General features: G+C 42.2%; 1 protein-coding gene across 1 annotated transcript in view; it reads right to left on the bottom strand.

Moving 5' to 3' along the window:
- Positions 1–135: 135 nt before the first annotated feature.
- Positions 136–11,885, bottom strand: part of prkg1l (protein kinase cGMP-dependent 1, like) — a gene marked incomplete at both ends in the record, with an annotated part of 39,466 nt that continues 27,716 nt past the window's right edge. Inside the window, 11 exons of the mRNA XM_081348238.1 lie at positions 136–234; positions 3,961–4,027; positions 4,222–4,281; positions 4,562–4,684; positions 7,615–7,778; positions 7,921–8,062; positions 9,204–9,293; positions 10,427–10,566; positions 10,691–10,787; positions 10,883–10,951; positions 11,086–11,151. Coding sequence (XP_081204364.1) covers positions 136–234; positions 3,961–4,027; positions 4,222–4,281; positions 4,562–4,684; positions 7,615–7,778; positions 7,921–8,062; positions 9,204–9,293; positions 10,427–10,566; positions 10,691–10,787; positions 10,883–10,951; positions 11,086–11,151 — 1,117 coding nt within the window. The remainder of the gene's footprint in view (positions 235–3,960; positions 4,028–4,221; positions 4,282–4,561; positions 4,685–7,614; positions 7,779–7,920; positions 8,063–9,203; positions 9,294–10,426; positions 10,567–10,690; positions 10,788–10,882; positions 10,952–11,085; positions 11,152–11,885) is intronic.

Below are 11,885 nucleotides of genomic sequence, written 5' to 3'. Positions count from 1 at the left end.
GGTTTTCAACTCTTAAGAAATTAAGTAACCAACAGCAAAAATAATGCAAAATTAACACCAGAGTCTAATTATTATTATTATTATTATTATAATTAATATTTTCAATTGATATCATCCATATCACCATGGTACAAATCAAAAGTCTATATCACAGCCAGAATCATCCAATGATGCTTCTTCAGTGTGGGTTTCATCCAGGAGAGCTGGTCCTCCGTGATCAGAGACAGCGGGAACCTGTAAAAAAGTTACATTTATTTGAACTTGACAGATGCATCATTTGAAAGAGCTGTTTGTTATATGTTGAAGTATAAGCTGAATGTGCCCTTAAGGAAAGAGGTTCCCTTTCAGTCGCTCGATGTAGTCGATGTGTTGACTGATTGGGATCACGCTTAGGGAGCCTGTCATCTTCAAGTATTGATAAAACGAGCCAATGCACATTGGCGTGTGAGATTTGCATCTCGCGCTCCGCCCCGCAGCGCGGGTATAAACATGGAAGCGGATGCACGCACCACCTTGTCTTTCGCTTCGGAGCCGATCGGTCTTCACGTCGATGTCTCTGAAGAGTGTTGTTATATTACAACGAGCGAGTGTGTATGAGCTTCTTCAGGAAGTCTCTCCCGGTGCTGGTGGATCTACAGCACGAGTGCAGCGGTGGTTGCGAGCTTTGAAGTCTGAAGTCTCAACTGCTGTTTTAACAGTATCACATTTCTGTTTGTGTTTGTTTGTCTGACGGCCGGTTGAGGGCGAAGAGAGTGAGTGCTTCACTGGTACAGGCTGCACCATCCTTGTCAGTGTTGTTGCGATCATTCCCCTGTGTGCTCCGGCACTGGTGAGAGTTTTCATTTCCTGAAAGAGCAACACGTGTGCGTTTGCGTCTTTTTCAAGATGTCATTCCACCCGTGTGTTTCTGGATGCGGTCGTTCCCTGTCCCCCTGTTGGATCATGTGTTTGGGCTTACAGCACGCTGAAGCAGCTTTTGTGGATGGCTCATGTTCCCATTGCAGGAATATGACTGTCTCGGTGTTGAGATCGAGACTCGCCTTCATCCGCGAAGATGGAGTCCCAATTTCCATGCCCCACCCTAGGGTGCAGTGTGGGATGGGTGATTGGAGGATAGTGATGGAGTTCCTGCCCGGTAACCATTCCCTGTGGGCTCCTCACTCCTCCATCACACCGCAACCATTGTTGGCTCAGCCTGGTTGATATGGCGGATGCGGACAAGGTATGGTTGCTGGACTCCCCAATTTCCCAAGTTGGGCTGTTCGGCGACGCGGTGGAGAGCTGCACCCAACAGTTCTCTGCCGCCCTAGAGTGGACAGAGGCCATCCGGCATATCCTGCTCCGGCGGCCCACTGCTGCCATCAACCCGCCGCCGGTGGCAGTTCCTCCGCCTGCTCGTCGCCGAGGACGTCACCCTGCCGCCGCTTCCGCTCTTGCTGGGCCACCCCAGCAGCCTTCACCCTGGCCTCAGCGGAGAGCCAGCCGCAGGCAGGCCGCCCAGCCTGTGTCAGACACTGCCAAGCCAGTTGCCAAGTGTAAGACCAAGCGTCCCTGACACGGGCCACCCAGGGATGGAGGGACGAGCTCTTCAGGTATTTACCGTTCCGCCGCTGGCTCCCCGGAGTCCAGCGGTACCCGAATTGTCAAAAGAGCAAATTCCTCCATTCCTGGATACCAAAAGGATCAGACTGGCGGTGTACGACCCTGTAAAGTCTTGTACCCCTCAGTCCCCTCTTGTGTCGCCAGCCGGCAGCGGTTCGAGGACCCGACTACGCCTTCTCCTGTACCCCCAGCCGACCCATGGAGACAGGTATGTGTTGCATTGTACACTCAGACCTCTCTTTGGGCCGCCCCCGGGCCTTCCGAGCCAGGTCCCTGTCCTCCACCTTGCTGCCCCACTCCGGGTACGTCTGTGGTGCCTCTGGTCCCCCTGAGTGCTTCCCAACCGGTCCAGGTGGCTCCTCCGTACCATCAGACTTGGCTACACGATTCAGTTCGCCCGGCGTCCGCCCAAGTTCAGTGGCGTTCGTTACACTTTGGTGCTGAGCAAACGTGTCCCTGTCATGTGCGCGGAGATCGCAGTCCTACTGGCGAAGGATGCGATAGAGCCGGTTCCACTAGCCGTTATGAAGACCGGCTTCTACAGCCCGTACTTCATTGTACCCAAGAAAGGTGGTGGGTTACGGCCAATCTTGGACCTGCGAGTCTTGAATCGGGCCATTCACAAGCTTCCGTTCAAGATGCTAACGCAGAAACGCATTTTCAAGTGCATCCGTCCCCGAGATTGGTTCGCAACGATCGACCTGAAGGACGCGTACTTTCATGTCTCTATCCTGCCACGATACAGGCCATTCCTGCGCTTCGCGTTAGAGGGTCGAGCGTATCAGCACAAAGTCCTACCCTTTGGGCTGGCACTGTTGCCCCGCCTCTTTACGAAGGTTGCGGAGGCGGCCATTGCTCCCATGAGAGAGCGTGGTGTTCGTCTCCTCAACTATTTTGACGACTGGCTGATACTAGCTCAGTCTCCGGAACAGTTGTGCGAACACAGGGATTTGTGGCTCCAACATATCAGCCAGTTGAGTCTTCGGGTCAACTGGGAAAAGAGCAAACTCGCCCCTGTGCAGAGGATCTCTTTTCTCGGTATGGAACTGGACTCTGTCTCCCCTCCACGCTGAAAGTGTATGTTGCCTCTATTGCCGCACATCACGATGCAGTGGATGGGAGATTAGTGAGAAAACATGACCTGATCATCAGGTTCCCGAGGGGAGCGAGGAGACTGAATCCACATCGCGCCCCCTCTATACCCTCTTGGGAGTTATCTCTGGTGCTGACCGCACTGCAGAGACCGCCCTTTGAGCCACTGCAGGCAGCTGAGTTAAAAGTCCTGTCTTTAAAAACAGTTCTCCTGCTTGCTTTGGCCTCCATCAAGAGGGTAGGGGACCTGCACGCATTTTCAGGAGGGAAAATGGAGGAGGGAATGGAGACGTAGTCCTGTCGCCACTACTGCTGGTCCACCGCTGACTCTGGGCTCCATTCGGCTCCTCAGTGAAAAACAAGTGGTGAGTGTGTAACGAGTATTGATTTGTAACCTTTTTATTTTATTTTTTTATTCACACAAAATCCTTATGGTTTTTAATTAATATGCATATGTGAGAAAAGAAAAGGGAAAAAATATATTATTTCTTAATGAGTTTTGCATTCGTTGCTGTTGTGACGTCATTGGCGCGTGGCGCGCTCTTGCTTCAGTCCGCGGAGGTCTGAGCAGAGCGAGGTATGCATTTCGTTCACTCATGTTGAAAAGTGTGTTAAAAGTTGGAAAAAGTCACAAATTAATTGATCAGTGTTTTGTTAAGATGGAAATGAGTATGCATGTGAGTTATCTTTCCTTTAAAGCCGTTTTATCTGCGGAAGTTTAATTTTATTGCGGAGTGAATGCAGTGTGACGTTGTATGTTAGTGTAAAAGTTGGCCTGTGAAGCGTGACTGCTAATTTCTCTACTGTGTTCAAATATTTGGCAGGAGCAGGCTTGATTACCCAACTTTGATTATATGCAACAATTTAACTGCATTTTCCCAACTCATGCAGATAAAAGAACCACTGAACCAGCAATTCGACTCCAGTCTTTATTCAGCATCACACCACCACACCACACAACGCAGAGGGGTTGCTGAGACGTGGCGAGAGACACGTGTGCGCGACCAGACCGGCTACACGTGCATCTGCTTCCGTGTTTATACCCACGCTGCGGGGCGGAGCGAGATGCAAATCTCGCACGCCAATGTGCATTGGCTCGTTTTATCAATACTCGAAGATGACTGGCTGCCAAAGCGTGATCCCAATCAGTCGACACGTTGACTATGTCTCCATTCCCTCCTTCAGGGAACGAGGGTTACATATGTAACCGAGACATTCAGTTGGGCCAGTGCTCTTGACTGTACAGTATTCTCTGATGCTGCTCACGTTTGGTATTACTGGCGGAGTCAATGTGCCCTTCTGAAGTCCTTCCCAGTCAAAGCCTTCAAACCACCTGAGAAACACAACACAAGTTAATCAGTGCAGAAAATAAGCCGGCACTTAAAAACAGAGCAGCTTTCTCTTCTTTACTTTGCTCTTTTCTTTTCCACTCATCTAATCTCACGAATCCTTCCCCTTCTCACCCCACATCAATCCCTTCTATTCCTTCTGTGCAAATATATTTGATGAAGAGCACAAATGACTCACATGTGTTTGCAGATGTCCTTGACCCCGTTCCTCTGTCCCAGTCTCTCTGTGGGGTTCAGCCTGGAAATGGGGTGACAGATGATAGCAGACTCAGACACACAAACCCAAAGAGTATGTAGTGCACTGCTATCTATCTATCTATCTATCTATCTATCTATCTATCTATCTATCTATCTATCTATCTATCTATCTATCTATCTATCTATCTATCTATCTATCTATCTATCTATCTATCTATCTATCTATCTATCTATCTATCTATCTATCTATCTATCTATCTATCTTTTCTCAATGTTTTTCTTCTTCTCATATAGGTAGAAACTGTGAGTAAACACTCTACCTGCAGAGGCTCTTGATGAGATGTGCTGCAGTCCTGCTGATGGTTTTGGGGAACTCTAGCTCCTCTGTTCCCTTCAGAGCTGCTGTATAACCCTTTAGCTGCTCTGAGCCAGAGAACAGGGGGCTGGAAAGGTGGAAACAGTTGTGATATGCTACTTTAACATTTAAAACATGTTATAAAAACATGAACTGGAAACACTGTTATAGTAATACTAGCAATGGAGTCATAGCAGGCAAGATGCAGGGTTTAAAAGCAGAAATATGAATAAATAAAAAGTTTGTTCATTTAAACGTAAAGTTTACATTTTCCTTTTGAAGTTGGACTACTTTTAGAGGAATGTAAGTGTGCTATATCTGGATAGGTACTTCATGTTCCTCTCATGTCGTTTACTGCATTTTTGCACAGATACCAAGCAAAAGTAGCCAGAATTACTTTGATCACGTTATGAGTTAATGTTAGCCAGTTTCACACTAGCATGTGCAATGTTTAAAGGGATAATTCACCCCAAAACTAAAACTGTCATAATTTACTCACCCTTATGTCATTCAAAACCTATAAGACTTTATCTTCTGAACATTAATTAAAATATTCTTTTTATATTTTCTAATAATTTGGGCCCATCCACTGAAAGTCCATTCAAACCAAATTTGAATGCTTCAAATGAATTGAGTGGTTTAATCCAAGTCTCCTGAAGAGAAAAATGCTTTATATGATGAAAAGTTTAATTTAGGCCTTTATTAATATGTGAGAACAAACCTCATTGCTTTTCCATATTTGATGTATTCCACATATGATTGAGTGCCTAAATGAAATCTGTCAATGATGACAGAATTTTCTTTTTTTGGTTATATTTTTAAAACATTATTTTGCTGCGCTGCCCACTTTCTCGCTTATCTTCCATTCTAAATAAATTTACTGGTAACACTTTTGCCATTGTTTATGCATGCTGAAGATTTAGTCCTGTCTGTGGTCTTCGACAGCATGCTTGTGTTACACATACTTTAAAAATGATTATGTGTTGAAGATTTCTTTTAAAATAGCTCAGACGAAAGCTACAAATAGACCCAGGCATGTCGTTTTAGCATCAATTGGACACAGATGAAGGGGTATCCCAAAAATGTCACCTTTTCGCTCAGCACTTTTTGGGGGTTTTGTAGGATTTTCGTCCTTGGAAACAGTGTGTGAGTTGTTTTTCTTATTTGAAAATAAACCAGAATATCAATTGATTCTTATCTGACTAAAAATGTTGCACTGAATGTTGATACCAACAATGGATGGAAACAATATAAGAGGGAGAGAAGGAAGAGGATGTGGAAGATGAGGAAGAGGATGAGGAAGAGCAAGGTGTGGAGAATGTTGTCAAGGCTGGATCTGGCTTTAGGGTTTTTCCCTTTGCCCAACACATTGCCCAACATGAAGACATGATGCTGAAGCAGAATAAAATCTCTCACTGACCGTGATTTTGCAGTTGCACAACTCTTCTGAGTGTACTGGAACATGCTTTTCATTTAGAGATTTTTACTCTAACCTTTTTGGCTTTTGCAGTTGGGTCACTGTATTTTCACAGTATACAAGAGCTGAATATACAGACATTCAATAGGCCTACTATACAATATTCAGTACAATGCTATACTTGCAGTGCAAACAGTTTACAATTTATTCACCTTACTGTAAGTTGTCATTACTATACTTGTTTACGTAATTGCATTTTTTTTTTTTACTTTGATACAAAATACTTTTTTTTCTCTAACTGCATTCTTTGGATTCAGTGTTCTCCATTTTTTTATATTAGTGTCTAACGGATGATCTGTAGAGTTTATAATATTGATTCGATGTGTGTATGATCTGAAAGCATTGTTTGATTTTGAGCACAGATAAAATAGTTTTAAGGCAATTGTTTGATTTTGCCAGAAGAGTCAGAGGTTCTCTGAATGTGGGTTGAAAATTTGGTTTTGGGTTTAAGGTTTTGAGAAAGTGAGTGATGGTTTCAAGAAATGTGTTTTAGCAATTCAGAAAAACTATTCAAGTCAAGTCAAGTGACTTGACTACCATATTCATTATAGTATTTATTATATAATAATAAATACCATATTATTATAGTCTATATTCATAATGAATATAGACTACCATATTCATTATAGCAATTGATGCTAAAATAGCACTTTTAACAATATAGATTGTTTCAAAGCAGCTTTACAGTGATAATAGGAAATTAAAGTAACAGAGATTGTTTTGGCTTTACAGCAGCTCTTGAATAAAGTTATTGTCCAGCTAACGTTAGTTTTTGATTATTTCACTTTCGTTTCAAAGATCATTGGTTATTAACATAGGGGCCGCTTACACGACACCGTTTTAACAGAAAACTGTTAATGGGTTCTTGCCGTTCATTTGCACGACAACAGTGTTTGGTGGCTCGAGAACGCAAACTTTGAAATAGGTGCCAAGGTGCAAGTTTTGAAAAGTTTTGAAAAATTTAGAAAAATGTTATCATCTCAGCGTAAACTTCAAAAACGTGAATCTGTGAAAATGGTGATGGCGTGCACATGCATATTACGTGTTTAGTCTACAGGTATGCGTGTTTGAATATATATGTGCGCAGGCGCGTAGTCTTTCTTTACAAATTAACATTGCCAAATTACTTGCCTGGCCTACATAATACAGAATTTTTAGTCGTTTCCGCGGATCCATGCAAACTGAAATAATTTTGCAATGTTGATGTAGTTGGTCTTGGTGGACTAGATCTGCTACACTGCTCCTGCAGAGCAAGTATGAACTTGCTATTGCCAATAGATACACAGACATGCTGCTGTGAGCATGTAAGATATGCTGCTGCATAAATAGGCAGACATAAACCTGATAGCAAATCTAGACAGGTGGTGCTGGGGGAGGGGGAGGGCTTCAGAGGAACTCTAATTACTAACTTGCAGCGAACATGGAACCAGACTATTTAAATATCGAGCAAGCAATCTCATTGGCTTATATATAAGCTTACAATAGTTAAATGTACTGCAACACAATGATTTAGTCAATGTAGTAATTTTAAAAAACCTCACCTGCTATTGAGCAGTTCATACAGCAACATCCCTAAAGCCCAGAGATCTGCAGACAGGCTGTGACCTTGATGCAGAATGACCTCTGGAGGCTGATAACCCACAGACCCACAGAATGACCAGGCCCTGTGCAAAGAGCCCAGCTTCTTAGCACAACCAAACCCTGTCTGATACAGTAGATAGAGAGAAACACAACTATGTGTTAAGTGTTTACCCCCATAGTTAAAATATGAATAATCACAATCAAGTGGTTACAGGCTGCCATTTGGTTTAACTTTAAACATGGTTGAATTTGTATGTGTTCAGCACCAGTTTAGCATATCCACGTTGGTCCAGTAGCACATTTTCAGGTTTCAGGTCTCTGTGAACAATGCCTTTGCCGTGTAATACACTAAGAGCTTCCAGAACGCACGCTGCGTAGAAGCGAACAGCATCTTCCTCCAGTGTCCCCCTGAAACATAAAATCACATATTAGTCAGTCACTGTCAGTTTAGACAAAGTCCCTTTCAACCACCAATGATATCTGACAACAACTGTATCATAAATGTGGTTTATTATGCTCAAATAGCATTAAAAAGCGTATTTTTCAGGCGGGACCAATGCGCATGTGCAGTCCTAAGCGTGCGTCTCAGAACACTGACTGCTTCTTTAGCAACCATTGTGAACAGTTCTTAAAATATGATTTTTTTTTTCTTATTTTGAAGAATATTTTAATAATCTAAAGAACATTTTTACCATTAAGAGATCCTTTTTGTGGAATGGAAACGTTCCATGGATGTTAAAGGTTCTTCATGGAATCATAGATTCTGTCAAATGTCATATTTACTCATGGTAAAGTCCTGCCTTGCAATTAAGTGATTTACAAACACTTCACAACTGAATCACTAAAAACAATCAGTTTGAAAGAAGATCGGAGATCACTGTATGTATGGCCTTGTTTACTCCTGGTATTAAGAAGTGTTTTGGTCGATTGGATCACAAGTAGATGAGGGAGACACATTCCCGTTACACCTGGTGTTTTAATCCGTCTCTTCTGTCCACTTTCAAACACTTCTGTCCTGATGTCTTCGAGGGGAGGGTCTATGGGGGGGGGGTAAATGTATGTGTTTTCAGAATCTAATGGAACAGAATAAGCTTACACAATTTGCACATTAACCCGCCAGGAGATGACGGAACATTGTGCTTGGTAAGTTTTTTGTCTTCAAACCAAACTTGGATCTTCAGCCGACAAAGTTTAAATCCCGTCTGGCTAGTGCGTTTCCGATAATGTTTACTCATTAGGTCAGTAGGCGGAGAGAAGACGGTCTTTTGTGGCTGTTCGAACACATTCGATCACATGAGCGTTTACACTACGAAAGCAATCCGTACAAATGAATTTTCAACTACCTCTGGAAGTGGTCAGAAGTGGACAAGCTCAAAATGTTTTAGACCCCATTTACACCTGTATTTAGGCTCGTCCATTTGTGATCCGATCGACCAAAACGCATCTTAATACCAGGTGTAAACAGGGTTTATGGTTTGGCTCCAGCATCCCTGCAACCCTACAGAGGACAAGCAGTTTGGAGAATGAATGTATGGATCACTGTATGCACCTGTCTCTCAGTAAAATCCACAGATCTCCCCCCTCACAAGCCTCCATCAGCATATACAGGAACCGGGGATCTTTAAAGGTACAATGCAACCTGAGAAAAACATTATAATAATCAAGCTTTTGAATCTGACATAAACAGCCAACAAAACATTGTATTTGACATTGTTTTGATGTACAATTTAAATTTTATTTGCAATCAACTGACATGCTGATATGAAGAGAAAATATAAAGTTCAAAAGTTTGGGCTCAGTAAGACTTTTTTATTTATCTATTATTTTTTAAAGAGAGCATCCTATATATATATATATATATATATAGATGGTTTCAACCACTTCTGTATTAAATAATAGCTGCTTTTGAACTTTCAATTCATCAAAGAAGTATGAAAAAAAGTATCACAGTGTAAAGGTCAGCAGCTGGAGTGCCCTTGAGAGCCACCAGAGGGCACTCCACACCAGACTATTATCACTCCCTCACAAACTACATTTCCCATAACTCACTGCCCGGACTCATCATCACTGATTGCATTCACCTGTGTCTCATTACCCTGTTAGTCTCAGCCTATTTATACCATGTTCACTCATTCACTCACTGTGAAGTTTTGTATGTTGTTGCACTGCATTTCCAAGCGGTTTCCCTGGTTTTTGGATTTTTTGCCTGTTTCGTGGATTACTCTTTTGCCTCTGACCCCTGGCTTTGTTTGTTTGCTTGTTTGTTTGGACGGCCTACCTGTGTTTTGACCTATTGCCTGTATATTGGATTACGTGTCTGGATTGCCCCTTAATTAAAGCTGCATTTGGATTTCAACCTTCGTGTCTCGGAGCAGTTCGTAACACAGTTTAATGGATGAGTGAATGGATGAAGCCTTGGCAACCATATAAGAGACTTTTCAAAAACATTACAAATCGTACTGACCCCAGACTTTTGAACAGTAATGTATCCACCATTAAAGTGAGTAAAGAGTTCAATAAGGAATACAACTGCATAAACATAATTATAATTAGATGTAAAAATGGTTGTATTGCCTGATGTCACCAAAGAACAGTTTACACATCATCCCACAAACAACCTTTAATCCTCTAGTTCTCCTCGATCTGTGTGCTGGTGCTTTACAAATCTGATTATGGTATACTGGTATACCCTTTTATGAAACATCAACGATAAATAAGAAGGTTCTCAAGGTGCTCCAAAGAAAAACTGAAGACCCTAGTGTGTGTTCTGACCTTACTATAAATGGACTATGGAGATCCATCAGGATGTGTTTCTCCGAGAGCATCCTCTCTCTTTGGCCTGGACTCTGTATCGCCTGCTTTCTTATGGTCTTTAATGCAAACTTACAGCTGGGGTCACTCTTCAAATGGACCTTGTGACCAAAAAAAAAAAAAATGTTTGCCAGAATTATAATTCATATCAAGAGTTTAATATAAATTATAAATCAAGTTTTAAACTGCAGAACTCGTTCATGATACGCATCGTACAATACTCACGAGCTGAGTGTGACTGTACTGTCCTTCCCCCAGATTACACAGCACCTGAAAACTGCTAAGAGACATTTCCCCAAACACAATCCCATCTTCCTCTGCCCTGTTTATTATACAGAGATCAAAATGTAATCATTACACTGGTGAAGTTTCATTTATTTCCATAGATAATGTAAAAGTCACACCGACTTGACTTACTTCGATCTGGCCTTGTTGCTAGGATTGTTTCTAGCATCGTCTAAGCCTCCAGTTACTTTTTTGAAAAACCTAGATATAGATGGTGGAATATAGCCAAGGTCAACTGTACAGCAAATGTTTGAATTAGTTATTATGTTTTTTTTCGCCCACTATGCTGTTTCCATAGCATGAATGTCGGTTTATGCCTCACGGCTCACACTTACTCTTTGTCTATGACCAGACATGTCACATCGCCTGAGGCAAGAACACTCATCGACCTCATGTCGTCTCTAAAGAGCAAAGGAACAGGTCTGAGATGTTAATGTTACATGATGCCTTCTGACTTGAATTTGAATGTTTCAGTAAAGCCACAAAACATTTAACACGCACATGTTTGCTTTTCTCTTACAGTTTTTCTCGATTGCTAACACACTATAGTTTAGGTTAGTTGGTTCATTTATCCATGTGTAAGCATTAAATAGGAAAAATGATGACACACCAATCAGAATCACAGGTGATTATGCTTTGGAAAATCAATCAAAGTCAAGTCCTGTACGTTCGCTGTGTTTGGAAATAAAGCTTTTGAAAATGTAAGTATTTTACTGTGCATGGACTCTTCCCTACAGTACATGTTTTGTCAGTGTGACATTTCAAAGGTCAGGTTTTTGTACAAAACAGCATCACTTATGTAAGAGGTATTTATTACAGTACTGTTTTGCATTTCTTTAGTCAGGGTTGTCCCTGAAAGAGTTCTCAGTCAGAGCTGTGATTTCACAAAGTTACTAATTATTTATCTGAAAACCTACAGTCAAGCGTTTGGTAGCAGTGTTTTGAATGAATCCCTCTAGTGTGACAGGGGGTGTGTGTGTGTGTGTGTGTGTGTGTGTGTGTGTGTGTGTGTGTGTGTGTGTCTGAGGGCAAACTTTGAATCGGGATTCAGAAGTTAGCTGTTTGTACGGTTGGCTGTGAGCTTTTATAACTGTGTGTGTGTGAAGATTTGAGAAAATGGTAAATCGAGAAAAAC

The sequence above is a fragment of the Scardinius erythrophthalmus genome (assembly GCF_964197995.2).
Source record: "Scardinius erythrophthalmus genome assembly, chromosome: 20".
Classification (NCBI taxonomy): domain Eukaryota; kingdom Metazoa; phylum Chordata; class Actinopteri; order Cypriniformes; family Leuciscidae; genus Scardinius; species Scardinius erythrophthalmus.
Note: the sequence above shows the minus strand (reverse complement) of the source record. Positions and strands in the feature narration are given on the sequence as shown.